The sequence below is a fragment of the Prionailurus bengalensis genome, chromosome B1 (genome assembly GCF_016509475.1).
Source record: "Prionailurus bengalensis isolate Pbe53 chromosome B1, Fcat_Pben_1.1_paternal_pri, whole genome shotgun sequence".
NCBI lineage: Eukaryota > Metazoa > Chordata > Mammalia > Carnivora > Felidae > Prionailurus > Prionailurus bengalensis.
This window is the reverse complement of record NC_057344.1, coordinates 6857008-6876276: the sequence shown is the minus strand read 5'-3', so window position 1 is coordinate 6876276 and position 19269 is coordinate 6857008. Positions and strand designations below refer to the sequence as shown.

Sequence of the window (19269 nt, the reverse complement as noted above, 5' to 3'; positions counted from 1 at the left end):
TTTATCACAGTTATTTGTGTGTTCAATCATTTATTGACATTACTATGGCAGGAGGAAGTAAATTGATGGTCTTATCCAGGTCACATTCACAAACCGTGTTTTCAGTTACACAGCAAGCATTTGGTTGCTTTTCGGGAGTTTGTGATTATTCTAATAATATTTTACGATATTTCAATTTTCAGTAGCAATAATAATAGGGAGAATGATGATGAGGGAGGCTCATCTCCCTAATGTCACATTAAAGAGAGGTATTTCCCAACAGGGAAGAATTAGAGTGGGTAATTCAGGCCTTTCTCTCCATCCACTTAGCTGATTTACTTCAGATTAGGAAAAAGAGATAATCAAATTAGTGGCAGCCTGTGGTCAGAGTATATGGATATTTGATGTATCTATAGTCTTAATCAAATATCAAATATCCCATATGCTCATAACTATCCAGGGATCTGTTTGCAGATTAAATAAGATGATGTATATAGTATTTAAAGTACTGGCACTTTTTAAAAAATAAACAATAAAACATATGTTTCAGTAAAGCACTTGCTGAATGTACACAGCTCACAAATATTGGAGCTGGAATTCAGACCCCACTGACTCCATCATGATATTATGTAATTACTCTGATTTTACATATGAGTAAACCAAAGCTATTAAGGAGCATAGTCAGGATTAGAAATCCAAACTGCCAGATTCCAGATCTTTCTTCCTACTGGTGCATATATCTGCCCCTGATCATCAAGGCACCCTCTACTCTGTCTTCCCTTCTTCCCCATTGTCCTTCTTAGGAACTTTCCAGTATCAGAAAAGCAGTGAGCTGCGGACTGAGTGACACCCACTGAGATGTGGGCTCGGCTTGGCAAAGCATGGAAACGTCCTCATTTCTGGCATGCCTCGCTGATCAAGATGTTCTCTGGTCTAGGGAAATGTATAAATGTGGGTGTTTGCTGCTCTTTTATCATGGACGCTGTGCTGATCTCTCAAGACCCTTCGAGACATGAGGACATTCCTCTTTCTCTTTGCTGTTCTCTTCCTTCTGGCCCCAGGTAAAATGAACGTCTTTGTAGGGAAGGTTCTAGAGGTGGTGGCCCAGAGAAAGAGTCTGCTTCAGTGAGCACCTTGGTATGGTCAGCCCGGTGGCCCTGCAGGGGAGCATTTACTATGGGAGGTGACCCCCCTAATGTCTCTTCTATAAATCCATTGCATTTTCCCTGATTGTCTAAGATGGGGTATCACGGGGTTGAGGAAACAAAGATATGCCAGGAAAGATGCCCTTTGGTCCCCAGCTCCATGCTCACTAACAAAAACAAAAAATTGGGGAAAAAATGTAAAAGCTAGGGTTGGCATCTATGGATCTTGTAAAAAATAGTCGTGATAGATATGAGACAGGTAAGAAAGAGAGCCAGAAAAAGGCAAAAAGGGACGAGGAAAGGGACAGAGCTCAGACACCGCGTTCACGCCGGCCATGGCGCAGGTCAAACGTACGTGTCAAACTGCTGCTCCTTCGTCACAACACCATGAAGCTGGGCACTTGTGACGAACACTTCACACCACAAAATGCATGCGGTTCTCCAATGCCAGGACCTTTAAGAAAACTCTGTCCTACTTCGAATTTAGTGATTTCAGACCAACACTTCAGGCTTGGAAGGTTTGCTTTATAGATATTTTTCAGATGCAGAAACTGAGCCTCAGCTGGGCTAGGTGGCTTCTCAAAGTCATACAGATAAGCGGGAATGAAGCCAGGACCTGAGAGTTCACAGCAGGACTCCTGCCACATCCTCTGGCTCCCAGGAACCTCTAGTGGCTCCAGTCAGATCTTCCTCAAAATAAAATCCAAGACTAGACTCATCCCAGTTTCCAGAGAGCTAGAGAAAGGGCTTTTCAGAGCCTGCAACGAGCCCAAATTGTGCCAGATGCTATAGATGTCTCCTTAGGAGGCTCAGAATTCTCACACCAGCTGTATGTGTTGCTGGTCTGTTTTGCAGTGAGCCTGTGTGGTTCGACTCTGTGCCAAGTGCACCGGGATCCAGGACCTACGGTGAGCTGTTCATTCCACTGACCTCGATGTACACGTTGGAAACTGACCAAGGCCCCCTTTTCAGATCAGTCAGGTTTATTATATAATTTAGTTAACACAATATAAGATAAGGCAATATAAAATCATCTATATAAGCAAATGGAACTGACCTATTAATATGCATTTGCACACACGCGCGCGCGCGCGCGCGCGCACACACACACACACACACACACACACACACACACACACAGAGTTACATTAACCTCTAGATGGGTGTGTGTGATGATCCATCCGAATCCTTGTAGACACAGATGCCGTCTCTTGCAGAGGCTCTCTCTTTCTGGACCATCACTGTTAACTGGATATGATACAAGGACCCTTGTGAAAAGTGAGGTCCAGTGCCTCCAGCCTGGGATGACCTTACAATATTAGGAGGGGGGATAGAGTACTGTCCCCTGCAGTGGGGGCCAAAGTTCACTGAGCTTTGAAACACCAGAGTATTGATACTTATGAACTTATATGCAGATGCTAGAAATGATTAGTACACATGCTAATACCAATCCGCCTGGTTTTAGTTTTACATATATGTGAATTAGTCACCTTTGTTTGTCGACATTAATTTCAACTTGTGTACATCTGATGCCTGTCCTTAAATATACCTGGATTAGGTAATCTAAAATGTTGATTCCAGTAAGATGTCTGTCTCTCCTTAACTTGAAGCGGGCTGCTCTTAGGACGGCTACTGATAAAGTACTAAGGCCAAAGCCACTATATTCTGCACAGAATAGACAAGAGGAGTCCTGGGGAACCACTCCCAACACATGCCCCTACTGGCCCTTGAACACGTTTTATGAAATGTGGCAAAGAAATCTGATGAGCCTTTCTAGGCAATCTTTTCCCTTCCACCCACAAGAGTAAACTTTTCCCTTTCTATATATTTATCCCTGTTTATTACTCCAATCGTGGGCCATGTCCCCAGCCTCAGACCTGCTCAATTCTCAGGGTGTAACACTTGGACAGCGAGTTGGGGAGTTACCTGCCCTGGAGGGGTTTACAAGGACAAGATGGTCATTATGTACCGCTAACAGATTCTGATAAAAGAACAATAGCTTCTGCTTCCCAAAGCCCCCACAGCCTAACCCCAAATGTCAAGACAAACGTATTCTTCCTGGTCGTTAATCCCCTAAAACAAAAAGACAGAAAAATTGGAGAGAAAATCTCTCCCTACCATCTCATCTACTGGCAGGATGAGACCATGGCAGCTTGTAAAGAAATACTTCCTAACTAGTTACGAGACTGTACCTGGTAACTGGATGTATGTGAGAGGAGAATTAATCCCAGTGGCTCCTTGCCTTCCATAGCCAGGAACGCGTTTTTTGATGAGAAATGTTCCAAGCTTCAAGGGAGGTGCGTGAATTCTTGTCAGAAAAATGAAGAACTTGTTGCTCTCTGCCAGAAGTCTCTGAAATGCTGCCTGACCCTCCAGCCATGTTGGAAGAACACAAATGATTAAATGTGAAGGCTCTGGCATTCCAGAGTGACATAAATGACATTTTGTCTTCTTTTTACTCTGGTCTCTTCAGTGAGAAGACACCTCAATAAAAATAAATGACTATCTTTTATCAATTTGTCAAGTGCTTCACTTAGAAAGGAAATGTGAGTAGTTAACCCTGATGGTCCCTGCCTACTTGCCTTCTTTTTCTATAATTTTTTGGTAAGGGAACTGATCTGATACTTCTTTTTAAAGGGGACTGCTAAAGACTATACATCAACAAACCTCTCACTTGCCCTCAGGCAGTCAGCCCCAACCACCTGTTGAGACAGATGATAGATAAATGGGTAAGTGGAGAAATGAACATATTAAGGATAAGTTGATAGATAAATTTACTTATTAAGGATACTCATGTGTCATACACATATATAAGTTAATCATTTTGACTCCATGGTTTTAATTGGAGACAATTACTGGATCCAGGTCTCCGAATGACTTTCTATTATTTGCCAAATCACTTTCTGACTCTAAGCTTTCATATTACCCAGTTCAAGTAAGGATTCCTGGTCATGTTCCCCAGGCCTAAGATCCAGCCTTGGTTCCCTGTTGGGTCAGAAATCTTGCCTTATTTCCCTCTTGATTCCCCAAGGTCAACGTGCTTAATCCTGTTGAAGCAACAACCTTTTTTTTTATGACATTTTTCTGTTTTGAGATAATTACAGAGTCATGCACAGTTGTAAAATATAATACAGATACATCTCTACCGTTTAATGCAGTTTTCCCAAGAGCACAACCAGAGGGCAATACACCACGAACACCAGATACGGACACGGATACAAAACAAGTCCATCACCACAGAGATCCCTGCCCCCACCCACGCCCGCCATGTTGCCCTTTCAGGGCCACACCCTCTTCCCTCCTGCGTCTGCCTCCACCTTAATTCCGGGTACTACTTATCTGCTCTCCACTTCTACAACTTGTTCTTCAGGAACGTCATATAAATGGAATCCTACAGGAGTACTTGGGTGGCTCAATCAGTTCAGCGACCGACTTAGTTTCGGCTCAGGTCATGATCTCGCGGTTTGTGAGTTCAAGCCCGGCTTCAGGCTCTGCACTGACAGTGAGGAGCCTGTTTGGGATTCTCTCTCTCCTTCTCTGTCTTCCCCTCCCCTGCTTGCATGCGCTTTCTGTGTCCCTCAAGATAAATGAATTTAAAAATAAAATAAATGGAATCCTACAGTAGGTAACTTCTGGGGGACTTTTCACTCACTGTAGTGGTCTGGAGACTCTCCATGTTTGGTGCGTGTCTCAGTAGGTCTTCCCTTTTTGTCCCTGCATCGTAGTCCACCGGGTGGATGTACCAGGATTCATTGAACCATTCACCTGCTGGAGGACAGCCGGGTTCTTTCCAGTTTGGTACTATGACAAGTAAAGGTGTTGTAAACTTTTACGTTTATAGATGTTTGAGCAAACACAACTTGTCATTACTCTGAGACAAGCGTCCCAACATGCACTTGCCAAGTCATACGGTTGCAGGTTTAGTTTTTACAAAAGAATGCCAAACTGTTTCCCAGAGTAGCTGTACCGTTTTTACACTCCCACCAGGAATGTAAGCGTGACCTAGCTTATCCACACCCTAGCTAGCATCTGCTGCAAAAAGTTGCCACGATTTTTTTGTTTTTGTCATCAACAGCTTATATGTCATTTTAGTTTGACTTTCTCTAAAATCTCAGATGTTTAACACCTTATCCTGTGGTTTTGTTTTTTTGTTTTGTTTCGTTTTTTGTTTTTGCCAAAAGGTACAAAGGTACAAAGCCTTCAGCGAAATGGATGGCTCACACTTATTTTCTAATTGGATTTTTTCTTGTTTTCACTGTTGAGCTCTGGGAGTCCTTGATATATTCTTGATATGGGTCATGTGTTGGATATGCAATTTCCAAATAATTTCCCCCCAATATACATTGCATTTTTAACCTCTTAATAGATCTTTTGAGCAGCAATTTTTTTTTAACTTTGTGAAGTCCAGCTTCTTTCTATGGATCATGGTTTCTTTGGGAGTCAAGTCTCAGATCTTTTTGTGTAGTCTTAGATGATTTTCTCCTATGTGCTTTTCTAAAAGTTTAATGGTTTTACAGTTACACTTAAATCCATGAACCATTTTGAGTTAATTTCTCTAAAAGCTGTTAAGATGGTCAATGTTGTTCTCATTTCTGTTTTTGCTGTGGGTGTTCAGTTGCTCCAGCATTTGTTCAAAAGGCTGTCTTTTCTCCATTGGATTACTGTTGCAACCTTGTCAAACATTAGAAACTTAGGTCCAAACAAACTCCTACCTGGAATGTTTATAGCACCTTTGTTTATAATCACCCCAAACCGGGAGCAACCAAGATGTCCCTCAGTAGGTGGGCTGAGAACAAACTGTGGTTCATCCAACTAATGGAATATTATTCAGGAATAAAAAACAGGTAAGCTGTCAAGTCACCAAAAGACACAGAATAACCTTAAGTGCATATTGCTGTGTGAAATAAGCCAGTCTAAAAAGGTTATAGACGGCATGATTCCATGTATGTGGCATTCTGGAAAGGGGAAAACTAGGGATCGTGAAAAGAAGTGATCTTTTGCCCCGGTTGCCAGGGGGTTGGCCAGGGGTAAAACACAGGGAATGTGCTAGGGCAGAATATCAAACTTCTGCATGATGCTCTGCCTTTGTTAAACCCTGAGAACCATGCATCCCAAAAGGGTGAACTAAAGTTTACTGTGCAAATTAACAGAGTTAATTGGAAGTCAGGGCTACCCCAGGGTGAAATGCAGAACTATCTAATTGTATCATAAATGTATAAAACAACTTTCCTGCAGGCCAGGGGGAAGGGGATGCTGGCCTGGGTAACGTGGGCAGTTACAAAAGAAGTCTATAATCTAGTACAATGCACAAGAGCATGGCACTCTAGCCGATGATGTATTTGTTAGGTAATACAAGCTTAGCAATTCAGATCTTGCTATGCACTTATAGCCGGAACTGAACAGTTAAATACCGGGCTTGTAGATGTGGGAGCCAGGTTTGGAGAGGGAGTTTATAGATAAGCAGGGAAAAGGTAGAATGACCCACCTGGGGATGGATGACAGGTGGAGACCTGGCTTGCATACAGATGGTTACATATACAAATATTTATTGGTGTGTGTGTGTGTGTGTGTGTGTGTGTGTGTGTGTGTGTTATTAAACAAATATGTACGTCCTTGCTCTGTCAACTTAGAGGTCCTGGAAGCAAGAACATTCCAGCAACTATGAGCACACCTGGCACTCAAATACTGGTTTTTAATTCCATTCACCAATGGAAGGAGTCAGGGATCCTTGGAGAAGTGGGTGATTCTAAGACTGGAGCAGAGAACGTACAAGATAAACCCAGAGCAACTTTGTAGTGCCAGAACATGTGGAAGAACTTCAAACAAACAATGACACAGTGTGCCAAAAGAACACAAAAATTGAATTAATTTAGGGAAAAAGAAATTAAGTAGTGTTGGTATAAAATAGATATCCATGAGTATATAATAAATATTCATGATCAGGACTCCACCATACTGAAAGAAACACCAGTCTGTTCCTGGCTGGTGTCCCTGCAACGTGACCTTCACAAATACGTCCTAGGGTGTCCCATTCATTTGAGCGAGGAAGCTGGGTGGGCTGGTGTAGGGGGCGTGTCCTTCCTCCAGATAAAGCTTTAGTAAAATCATTTTCCTGGGAGAGTCAGCTCTTGTTGTAGAAAACTCTCTGGACATATTTCACATAATTACTTCCCCTTTTCCTTGCCAGGGCCACCGGGGATTACTTCTTGGCTTTTCACCGTGATTACCTCATGGGAGTCCTGGAGTTAAAACCCAGGAAGCAGTGGGGTCCCTTCCCCTGTGGCCCTCAGTTGTTTGGTTCAGGCTTGCCCTCACTCATCCTCTGGAAATTTGTCAACATGACCACAGTGTTCCTACCCTTTTAAGGCTCCAGAGGCTTCTGCCCCAGGTTAGCCCATCTCCGCTGTGACTCTCTCCAAATTTGGGAGCGGTGGTTTGCCCTGTGACCTAAGTTCTCTGATGGGTCCAAGAAAAATCATCGATTTTCAGTTTGTTCACAGTTTTTCTTACCTTAAGGGTGGGAGTGGAGACTTTCAGGTTTTTCACATGTAGCAGCTGAAATCAAAGTCCCAGGGTTCAGCCCAGTGAGCCCGGTGGGTATCTCCTCTCCTCTGTCTGTTCCACTCTCCCCTGCTCATGTCGCTTCTGCTTTATGCTCGTCCTCTCTGTCCCAATGTTCACTCAACAGGTGGTTGGTTTTTAAGCACATGTTGGGCACTGGGCGAGCCGTAATTTGTGAATGGAACATGAACATCGTCTCCCACTTGGTGAACTTAGAATTCAATCAGGAAGACCAAGTCACTGAAAATATCATGTAATTACAACTTGGGAAAGATGTCGTGAAGGAATAAAAAACTTCCAGGGCACTTGGGCACATGGGAAGAACAGGGAGAGAACCCCCAACATTATGACATGGAGATTCCAGGAGGTCATTCGTGGGAGGAGGGGGGAGTATTCCAGGGAGAAGAGCGTTGGGCCCTGAACGGAGGCCAGCGCTGCTCGAAGCTCATGGTAAAGGGCTTGCTTGGATTCAACCAAAAAGTGATAGCAGGGATTTTATTGTAGGGATTTTGAGAAGAGATGTGACAAGAGCCAATTAATGTTTAATTTTAATGTTTAAAATTCTCTTCTCATCTGGAAAAGAATCAGATGGTGGGGTCCATCAGCTAGGAGAGCAGAGGGAGGAGGTGGCTTGGGAAGTCTGTTCCACCAGGGTTCCAGGGTATTCTCTCAAGTCAGTTCAGTCACTATCCCCTCGAAACCACTGCCAAAGTCCCGCTTCCTGGTCTTCAGGCATGATAATTGCACTGATTTATTCTGTTATTTAGTGAGAAATGAATTTGACACAGACAAGATATGCGGCTATGGGACCGCCCGCTGCCGGAGGCGCTGTAAAACAGGGGAATTCTTCATCGGAACTTGCCCCAACATCTACCCCTGCTGTCTGAAAACTCGGAATGCCAACCGACCCATTCCTCTGACGTACTGAAACCCGGTGGGGCCGGGTCCTTGCAGCAGCCAAAACTCTGAGCCTTCACTTCCTGAGTCCCCTCATGGCTGGAACGTTCCCAGTGGCTGCAGCTAATCCAATTACGCTAAAACCTTGGATTTCGAGTAACTTGTTCCTGAGAGTGTTCCACAAGATGAACAAATATTTCTAATAAATTTTAACTTGATAAATGAGTGAGGTCTTGCAATACGAGTAGTACATGACGCCCAATGTCACATGATCACAGCTGAGCCAATGGTCCTTGAAATTCGCTTTGATATGCAAGTGCTTTGGATGACAAGCCTGTTTGTGGAACAAATTATGCTCGCAAACCAACGTTTTACTGTCACAAGAATTCGCTAAGTGCCTTCACTCAGTGGAGAGCATGTGGGGGAGCCTCAAAATGGCCTTGCATAGTTGGGATAAGGGAGAAAGCAAAGTGGGTTAAGTGAGTGTTTCAACATAACAACCAAACCAAAAAGTACAGCTAATCAGCCACAAGCCTAAGTGAACTTCTTTTATTTATTTTTTTTAGTTTTTTTAAATGTTTATTTATTTTTGAGAGAGAGAGAGAGAGAGAGAGAGAGAGAGACTGCACGAACAGGGGAGGGACAGAGAGAGAGGGAGTCACGGAATCTGAAGCAGGCTCCAGGCTCCGAGCTGTCAGCACAGAGCCTGATGCCGGGCTCAAACTCACAAACCCTGAGATCATGACCTGAGCCAAAGTCAGACACTTAACCGACTAGCCACCCAGGCGCCCCCTAAGTGAACTTCTTTTATATTTTTGGCCTGAACTGCATCAGCTGAGCTTGCTAGCATGAGTTTTCTCTTCTGATCAGTTTTGCTCAGCAGTTAGTAATGTCTTTTATTAATTAAAACAGGAAAGAAATCAATATTAAGTGCAATTCATTTAGCAAACACTCTAATTCAAGGCATAGACCTCCAGGGAGCAAGACTAAAGAAATGTTATGTGACAAGGGACTGGCCCACATGGATGTCTGTGGAGGGTCCCATCCTGCAGACACGGCACAGAGCTGATCTGCCCCCCCCACCCCCAGACCCACTGTCCTGAAATCTGGCAAGGAAAGGGGAGCCCTAAAACATCTGACTTCCCTTTTCCTTCCAAATGTTAGCCCAGCTAATAAATGAATGATAACAAAGAATGATAACATCAAGAGAATATCACTATTTTGCAAACCCCTAGGGAAATAATGACCTAGCCTGTGAATGTCAAGAGCCCCACTCAAATAAACAAGAATGGGGCACCTGGGATGCCTGGGTGGCTCAGTCGGTTAAGTGTCCGACATCAGCTCAGGTCATGATCTCACAGTCCATAAGTTTGAGCCGCGCGTCGGGCTCTGTGCTGACAGCTCGGAGCCTGGAGCCTGCTTAGGATTCTGTGTCTCCCTCTCTCTCTGCCCCTCCCCTGCTCATGTTCTCTCTGTCTCAAAAATAAATAAAAACATTTAAAAAAAATTTTTAATAAAAAAAAAAAGAATAGGGGCGCCTGGGTGGCTCAGTTGGTTAAGCGTCCAACTCTTGGTTTAAGCTCAGGTCATGATCTCACGGTTTGTGAGTTCAAGCCCTGCATCGGGCTCTGTGCTAACAGTGCAGAGCCTGCTTGGGCTTCTCTCTCTCTCCCTCTCTCTGCCCCTCCCCTACTTGCTCTGTCTCTCTCAAAATAAATAAACTTAAAAAAGTTATTACAAGACGAGAAAACTCAGACTCAATCACAGATTTTTTTTAAAAGCAGAATTGAATTGGACCCAATGGCATCAATAATTTCTGAGGAAAAGACAAGAATGAAAAGAGGAGGGAAAAATGAAGAGTCCGATGAATTAAAATCAAAAGGAGGAGGACACAGAGATGAAGGAGAAGCAGAGGAAGCCAAGGAACACGGGGAGAAAAGAACAGAAATGAAATCTGGAATGACTTTGGAACGACCCACACAACTTCGGGAAATGACAGTTGTGAAAAATCAGGCCATCCCTGAAATGCCTGACGTTTTCCTGCCTGATTTTTTACACTGAAATAAATACATTCAGAAGCCAGGGTAGGGGCGCCTGGGTGGCTCAGTCGGTTAAGCGTCCGACTTTGGCTCAGGTCACCATCTCACGCTCCATGAGTTCAAGCCCCGCGTCGGGCTCTGGGCTGATGGCTCAGAGCCTGGAGCCTGCTTCCGATTCTGTGTCTCCCTCTCTCTCTGCCCCTCCCCCGTCATGCTCTGTCTCTCTCTGTCCCCAAAATAAATAAACGTTGAAAAAAAAAAAAAAAGAAGCCAGGGTAGAAGCCGGACGACAGCCATATTTATGTCACCATTTCGATGCGCACCAGCGCTTTAATAGACACTTGAGGAAGTTGGTTTTTTGTGTTAATGACGTTTGTTCTCTCTCTTTCCTCCTTCTGCTCCTCTTCTCTTTGTTCCGTCCTCTCTTAGTCACCAAACCCACCCAGGGCATTCAGGCATACTTGTCACTTCCTGAGGAAAATGGCTCCCATGTTTGTTCCGCTGCCCGTGGGAAAATAACACACCGACTCTCCTCGGGGCTGGAGACACCGTTCCGGATTTCAGCTCTTCCCACCTACAGGCCCCCGCCCTGCAACTCAGGGCTATAAAGGGAGCCCTGCTGCCAGCCCCGGGACCTCCTCAGACAGCTGTCCCCTTGGTGACATGAAGCCATCCCTCTCTGTATTCCCCAGCTTCCTCCTTGTGGCTCTGCTGTTTCCAGGTAAATGGGAAATGTGACCTCATCCTGGGGACTGAGTCTCTCTGCAATGGTCATCTCCAGGTGGGGCGTCCAGGTGGGGCATGAGACACTAAGCCCACAGGTGCATTTCCTGGTGGGGTTCTCGGGCAGCAGTCTCTTGATGGGTTTGTCAGTGACCCCTTGAATGTGCTGATGGCCCTGGCTCCCCAGCAGACAGGGTCCTGACCCTGACCACACTTCCTCAGCTTTTTAATATTCACCTGCTCCTTACAGAGAAGGCAGCCTGCATCATGAATGATCCTAACTGTTAGGGAGTCTCACTCAACAACTATATTGGGGCACACTCATTGGGGACACTCATTGGCTTCCAGGTGGCCTCCACTGCCAGCCCTCTTCAGTCCTCACTCACCTCTCCCTCTCCTCTCTCTCTCCCTTTCTCTCTTCCTCTCCTTCTCTGTCTCTCCCTTATCTCTCTCCCTCTCCTTCTCTCTTTCAGTCTATCTCTCATACTCTCTCTCTCCCTCTCTCCCTCCCCCCCTCCACACACACACACACACACACACACACACACGCCCTGCTTCCAACCCATTCCATGCCATTCTCTATTTGCTCACTCTCTTTCTTTACAGCTTTACTGAGGTACACTTATTATACCAAAACCCACACACAGTTAACGTGAACAGTTTGATGAGTTTGGACATTTGCAAACACTCCTAGTACCATCACTATAGACAAGGTAAGAGCCACCTGCAACCCCTCCCAAAGTTTTCTTCTGTCCCTTTATGGTGGTGTTTTTTTGTGATGAGAACACTTAAAAGATCTATCCTCTGAACGAACTTTGAAGTGCATAATACCGTACTGCTACCTGTAGGCACGGTGCTTCACAGCAGATCTCTGGACTGTGGCCATGTTACAGGACTGAAACTCTGTACCCATTGGGCAGCAGGGACTCCCAGTCTCCCCCGACCCTCCATTTTACCCACCCCCTAGAGTAAAGGACCTCATCCTCATGGGTCCTCTCAAAAGAGAGAGAGTTCTAAAAATGCTGCATATTTACTCGGAAACAGGACTATCCGGAGCCAGAAATGAGGACCTTCAAGGCACTGAGGGTCCCAGAGAACCCAGGGAAGAGTCTCCTGGACAAGGAACAAACAGGTCTCATTTGCTACACCACCAAGAGAAACGCCACATCTTACCGCGTACTCCCCCTTATGAAGGTAGGTGACTCCAGGAATGTTCAGTGAATGAAGAGATGGGAAGGGGTCTGTGCCTGTGGGGTAGGGGAGAGCTTCACCCAAACCTGAGACCCGGAGGATATGACATTGAGTAAGACACCCTCGTGCCCGCTCCCTTGGCCTTGAGTTCCTTCAATCTAGGCATTTGCTGAATACCTGCGAAAAGGCCAGGGTGACCTGTGAGCTCACAGGGAATGTCCCAGGGTGGGGTGTGCGGAGGATGGGCCACTGGTCTGAGGAACACAGGCATGACAAAGCCAAAGAGCCCTCAGCCGCCTTTCTGGTCGGTCCTCAACCCCCACGTGGAGCCTGAAAGCAATCTGGAAGGACCTAGAGAAGACCGTCATTTCTAAGATGCTTCCTTAGTCCCAAACTCTTTCCTGACCCTGAGTCAGGGAACAAGAGGCTGGACACTCGGTGGGCAAGAGCAGGGAACACATGAGGGTGTTGGCAGACGGAAGCCAGGAATTCAGATCCTGCGACATTGTTCCCTGCATCGTCCTCTCCTCTCTTCAATCCCTTTGGAGGGGGCTCTGGGCTCCCAGGGGACTCACTCCCAGGTTCTCCTCCCAAGGGAAGGTGAAAAGACAAAATAGTGCTTGCACAGCAGCATAAACAACACGAGGTGTGTGTCACTTATCCTAACTGTAGATCTATGACACAGGGTCATTCCCATTTGATTCATGAGGGCGTTGGGGAGATTGGTCCACATTTGTCCAAACTAACGTGTCTAAGATCGTGCGGCTGGCAAATGGCAGTCAAGAGTGGAAACTTCAAGAATATAAGCAAGACTTCCAGGGCTGTTGTCCAGGAAGAGGTCTCAGTCCACTCCCTTTAAGACATACCTGTTTCTTTCTCCCCGATACCCTGCACTCGCTTCCTGCCTACGTTTCTCCGTGTGCATCACTCTTGAATTTTTACTTGCCTTCCCCACCTGTGATTTCCGTCCTTAGCGCGCAGCCTCCCTATGTTCGGACTGGCCCTGATGTGCGTCTGCTCCATCCCAGTGCCACACACAGAGTGCAACCTTGTGACCGGGCATCACTGACCACTGCCATCTCATTCCCCAATCCAGAGAAGAAGCAATGAAGACAGAGAATTTCCTCCATAATAAGTATTTTTGCAATACAATTTTCCGAAGCATTTTTACTTTCCTACTGTTTTTTCTACTTCCTATTGCATTTGAGTGTACTGGAGAAATACTCTTTATGAAGAAAATTCTCTCCCTAATGGCTTCTCCTCTGAATTGGGGAAGGACTCTCGTTACTTCCTGTATTAACATTATACCTCGATCTGTGTCTAGAAATGCAGTATCTCAAAAGTACACCTGAAAAATACACAACTAAGAGAATACACCCTAAAATGCTCACCCAGCTGTACAAGTCTGTGCTGGTCTGGCACCACGCTGGGTTAACCCACATTTTCCACCATTACACCGCTGTGGTCCCCAAGCCATGCGGTGACTCCTAGAAAATGCTCTGCTCTTTCGTGTCCTTGCACAACCCTGTGGAGCACAGCTAGCTTTAGTTCAAGACCCCATTTCGACGCTACATTTAACATCCATTTAAATTTGATAATCTCTGTGACCTTATTTGGCTGCTCTCTATGTTCCCAAATCACTCTGTGCAGACTCGACTGTGGATGGATTATACTGAATTTAAATACGTGGTTACATGTTTGTTTCCCGGCTGATTCAGAGAATGTCCCCCTCCCCTGACCCTGTTATGGCACACTAAAATGTCCTACATCATTCAGCCTTGAAGGAATGAGCAAGTGAGTTAATTTACCGAGTGAATAAACATCTGTAGGGCCCCCCATCTGTTCTATTTTTGTCTTTCTCTAAGATTACCCCCTTTCTCTCTCAAAAGTTACTAAGTTTCTGTATATAACATAGGATTTTCAGCTGGGATTCAGGGTACTAGGGGGTCGGGAGGCAGACCACTCTGCACAGAGGAGGTAACCAAAATGCAGCGACACAAGCCTTAAATCCTAGGGTGACTGGCACATGGAGAGGCCCCTCCTTCTCCAGAGGGCAAGGGCTGGGGGTCTTGCTCCCAAATGGAGCCATGGGTTTCTTTTTTTTCTTTTTAATGTTTACTTATTTTTTGAGAGAGAGACAGAGAGAGAGCTGGGGAAGGACAGAGAGAGAGAGAGAGAGAGAGAGGGAGACACAGAATCTGAAGCAGGCTCCAGGCTCCAAACTGTCAGCACAGAGCCTGACCCAGGACTCAAATTCACGAGTGTGAGCGGGGGAAGGGGCAGAGAGAGGGAGGGAGAGAGAGAATCCCAAGCAGGCTCCACGCTGTCAGTGCAGAGCCCAACGCAGGGCTCAAACTCACGAACCGCGAGATCATGACCTGAGCCGAAAACCAGAGCCAGGTGCTTATCCGACTGAGGCACCCAGGCGCCCCACTTTTTCTTCCTGACACTTGCCCTTTGCCTTTTCTATCAGTCGTCTTCATAATATATAATTTAAGGTAAAAATTCATCTTTACTAACCGCAGGGCTTGAAACGTAGAGTGAGGGAGCAAGTTCACATTCCTCAAGTAAACTGGCACATCTCAGGGGCACAAGACAGTCTTCCAGGCGCTTCCCCAGAACGAGGCGGAACTAGAAGTCGTTTTCACTTTCAAAATCTGCCCTTGGCTACCTCTCATCTCCCTTACAGAGAAGGCTCAGCCCGAACCCACCCTCCTCGCAGGACCATCCCACTGAAGTCTGCACTTGGGAGGGCTGTGTCACTCGTCAGTGAGCCTCGCAGAGCCCTTCCGTGTCCCCTTGCATAACATCCTACATTGTTGAAAGTGGAACATGTGTATCATGATACATCTCTTACCGTGTCTCTTTCCAACGGCCTCTGACCCGGCAGCTTGTTTCTCAGGGAGAGTAGAGGTGGCTTTCAAGCCAGAATCAAGGATCTGATTTGTACACTCTCAGGCTGACTACAGGGAACTGTGAGCACTCACATACAAAAGAAACCTGTTTCCTACCTACGGGCGACCTCCGCCGTGTCCCTTTGGACTCAGATGATCCCTGTTCGAGTCTTGAGATGGTCTTAAGAGGCTAATGTCGGATCTCTCTTTATACAGAACCGGAACCGGATTTCAAAGTGGTCAACTGCAAGAAAAGTGAAGGCTACTGTCAAGAATACTGTAATTATATGGAGACACAAGTGGGTTACTGCTTTAAAAAGAAATACACCTGCTGTTTACATCAGAACTGAACTTGCTGACACAGAAGCCAGAGTTTGGTCCCCTCGCCGGCTCTCTGGGTCCTGTCCCTAACGCAGACACAGGGGTTTTTGGAGAAAGGACTGAGCATGGGCTAGCTGAGGTGTTGTCATCTGAGCTGGAGAGTTTCGACATGTTATTCCAAGTAAAAGAGAGATGAAAGCCCACTATGCCTGCCCTTAGAGAAAGTGACTTAGCCTGACGTGGACAAAATCCTCAAAAATCAACAGTTTTTGCTGGTAGATGTGGATGTAATAAACTTTCACAAGAAAGCATTCAAGTCATTCCTTCTCTTGTTTAAAAAAAAAAAATTTTTTTTGAGGGGGCCCCCCGGGTGGCTCAGTCGGTTAAGCCATGACTTCATCTCAGGTCATGATCTCACGGTTCGTGGGTTCGAGCCCCGCATCGGGCTCTGTGCTGACAGCTCGGAGCCTGGAGCCTGGAGCCTGCTTCAGGTTCTGTGTCTCCCTGTCTGTCCCTCCCCTGGTCTCGCTCTGTCTCTCTCTCTCAAAAATAAACATTAAAAGAAATTAAAAATAAAATAAAAATAAAAATATTTTTTGACGAGCGCCTGTGTGGCTCAGTTAGTTAAGCATCTGACTCTTAATTTTGGCTCAGGTCATGATATCATGGTTCATGATTCCAGCCCCACATCGGGCTCAGCCCTGACAATGCAGAGACTGCTTGGGATTCTCTCTCCCTCTCTCTACCCGTTACCCCCTCTCAAAAAATAAATAAATAAACATTAAAAAAAGAGAGAGAAGGGGCACCTGGGTGGCTCAGTTGGTTAAGCGTCTGACTCTCGATTTTGGCTCAGGTCATGATCTCATGGTTCCATGAGTTCAAATCCCACATCAGGCTCTGCACTGACAGCTTGGAGCCTGGAGCTTGCTTCAGATTCTGGGTCTCCCCATCTCTCTGCCCCTCCCTTGCTCATGATCACTCTCTCTCTCTCTTTTTCAAAATTAAACATTAAAAAAATTTTTTAAAAAAGAGAAAAATATTTTTGAGTACCTATTTTGTTCCCGGGCACTGAGAAATGTAACAAATTGGAAACATGAATATGTGAGGAGAAACACAGCCAAATAAACTTAAAAAATAAAATGCCACGCATTTTATCATGTGAATATATCCAAGGCAATATGTGGAGCAGATAAATATAAGAGATTTAAGAAAGGATTCCTGGGGAAATTCGAGCAGGGTTTTGGAGGATGAGTAGGAGTTTGTTACGCAAAAGAGAGAGGCAGAGATTCCCAGGCAAGGGGTACAGTTTGCAGAGAGGCATGAAGATGTGAAAGAATGGTTTGCTAAGCAAATGATGAGAAGTTCAGCATCACTATGAAAGAGACGGACTGATTACAAGTCTCAAATGAGGAGCGTGCAGGAAAATGGTGAGAAGTTGTCAAAGAAAATAAATATGATGCTCCAGATCTCAGCTGCTAAACAAGAAGGGGTTATCAGGTACCTCCAGAGGAGTGACACCATCATAGTTTCAATTTTAGAATGTTCCTTCTAATGAAAGACTTGGGGGTAGATTAGAAATGCATGAGACCAGAAGCAGGAATACCAGTTAAGGGCTGATGGCAACTGTGGACGTCCAGAACAGCCATTCAGCGACCAAGGTGGAGATAATGGCTAGGAAGGGGAAAGAACTGGGTCCCCGATGACATGGGGTTCTCAGGTTTGGTGACGGAGAAGAAGGAAGGGCATGGGACAGAAAAGAACGGTTAACTGAGGCAGCTCGCACAGGACAAGAGAGAGCAGGAGGGACATGGACAGGACCAGGTTGGCTCTGGACATGTTGTACTGGATCAGGCATTCAGGACACCCCGCAGGGCTGTCAAGGGACCAATGCGGATTCCGGGAGAGGCAGGGAGACAAGAAATCCGAGTGGAAGGCTTGCAATCCTTCATGAGGGGGCAGCTTTCGGGGCAGCAGAAGGACCTGGCTGAGTGATGCTAACAGTTCAGGGAGGCACAGAATGGGGGAACCACCACAGCACTTGGCGGGGGCTCTGGGAGGGGACGTGAGACAGCGTGGGTCTAGAAGATGAGCACGGGAAAGGGGGTGGGTCATCCTGCAAAGGAAGGTGGGCCTGGACAACAAGCAGGGACCCCGGAACAAAGGCAAGGATGCCTCTGCCTCCACATTGTCTCTGTTCCGTCCAGTTGAGGGACAGGGGCCGGAGATGGGACTCCACTAGGAACGCAGCCTCGGGTATTTAATGCCAGCGTCTCCTAAGCAGTGAGAGCAAACATTTACTCAAGGAGCCTTTCATTTTTGCCTTTGGCGTAAGAGTCAGAATAGTGACTAAGTATGAAATCGAGAAGGGGGGAAGGTATGTGTGAGGAGTTTGTAAAGGAAACAGAATGTTGGGTGGCTGAGAGGGAGATAGGGAGCGTTGGCGCCCTCCCTGCAAATACACGTCTAGCGTGTCACCTTTCTCCTTAAATCTCTCTACTGGGGCCGCTGTTTCCATTCACTCATTCACTCATTCATTCATTCACTTATCCATTCACTCATTCACTCACTCATCCATTCACTTATCCATTCATTCACTCATCCATCCATCCATTCGTTCATTTACTCATTCATTCACTCATCCATCCATTAGTTCGTTCACTCATCCATTTGTTCACTCATCCATTCATTAATTTGTTCACTCATCCATTAATTCATTCACTCACTCACTCACTCGTCCATTCAACACATATCTAGTAAGCATCCACAGCAGCCCAGGCATTGTTTTGGGTACCAGAAGTCCAGCAATGAACAAAATCTCTGCCCACACTCTACCAAGAGGGACAGACAATAAGCATGACAGGTGAGTAAAATGTATGATGTATTAAAGTGATAAATGACATGGAATAAGAAAAATCCAGGAAGGGATGACACCTTGTCAGGCAGGGGCTTGGGGCTGGGTGCGGGAGGTGGGGGAGCCTCCCTGGGTACAGACAGAGAGTGGCGGGGGGTGGGGGGGCAGGCCCTCTGCATTTGGCGGGTGGAAGGCATCCCAGGGGGAAGAGAGGACAGTGCCAGTGCCCCAGGGAGGCAAGGTGCTGTATGTGTTTGTGGAGCAGCAGGACGAGGCCAGTGTGACTGCAGCAAAGGGAACTAGGGAGCTACAGTCATCTGTGAGGCCAGAGTGGTAGCAGCGTTAGGTAACGAACCCAGGGGTCCCAGCAAGATTTGGGCTTTCTCTTTGAGGAAGATAGGAGGCCATCTGCAGTTTGCTTCTTCATGTTTCTGTACTTATAAGAGCATTTTATTAACACCACTGGGAATAAAAGGTCAGTGTCAGACCTGAGCTTTCCTGGGAAAATGAACTTACAACTCTCTTCAATCTCATGAGATGAAAATGTGCAAACAGTATTTTCTGTCCCCTTCGGTTGAGTGAAAGTCACCCTGCATGAAGACCTACTGTGTCCTGGGAGTCTACGGCCTGTGCCCACTGCTGGTGGCTCAGAAGTACATTTGTTATGA

At 46.0% G+C, this 19269-nt stretch overlaps 2 protein-coding genes across 2 annotated transcripts; both read left to right on the top strand.

The window, feature by feature from the left end:
• Positions 1-1459: 1459 nt before the first annotated feature.
• Positions 1460-3630, top strand: LOC122468490 (beta-defensin 106A-like). The gene is made up of 2 exons (XM_043555117.1): positions 1460-1475; positions 3325-3630. The coding sequence occupies exons 1-2, from the start codon at positions 1460-1462 to the stop codon at positions 3525-3527; spliced, it is 219 nt and encodes a 72-aa protein (XP_043411052.1). The 3' UTR covers positions 3528-3630.
• A 7268-nt stretch (positions 3631-10898) lies between these two features.
• Positions 10899-16070, top strand: LOC122470223 (sperm-associated antigen 11-like). The gene is made up of 3 exons (XM_043557613.1): positions 10899-11342; positions 12389-12538; positions 15646-16070. Exons 1-3 carry the CDS (start codon positions 11285-11287, stop codon positions 15777-15779), a joined length of 342 nt encoding a protein of 113 aa, XP_043413548.1. The 5' UTR covers positions 10899-11284; the 3' UTR covers positions 15780-16070.
• The last annotated feature ends 3199 nt before the right edge of the window (positions 16071-19269 follow it).

Bases quoted from the DNA above. Each gene is read 5' to 3' on its own strand.
- LOC122470223 (XM_043557613.1), top strand. From the start codon at position 11,285: ATGAAGCCATCCCTCTCTGTATTCCCCAGCTTCCTCCTTGTGGCTCTG. The intron at 11,343-12,388 runs GTAAATGGGAAA...ACTCGGAAACAG, and splicing joins TGTGGCTCTGCTGTTTCCAG to GACTATCCGGAGCCAGAAAT. The intron at 12,539-15,645 runs GTAGGTGACTCC...CTCTTTATACAG, and splicing joins GCGTACTCCCCCTTATGAAG to AACCGGAACCGGATTTCAAA.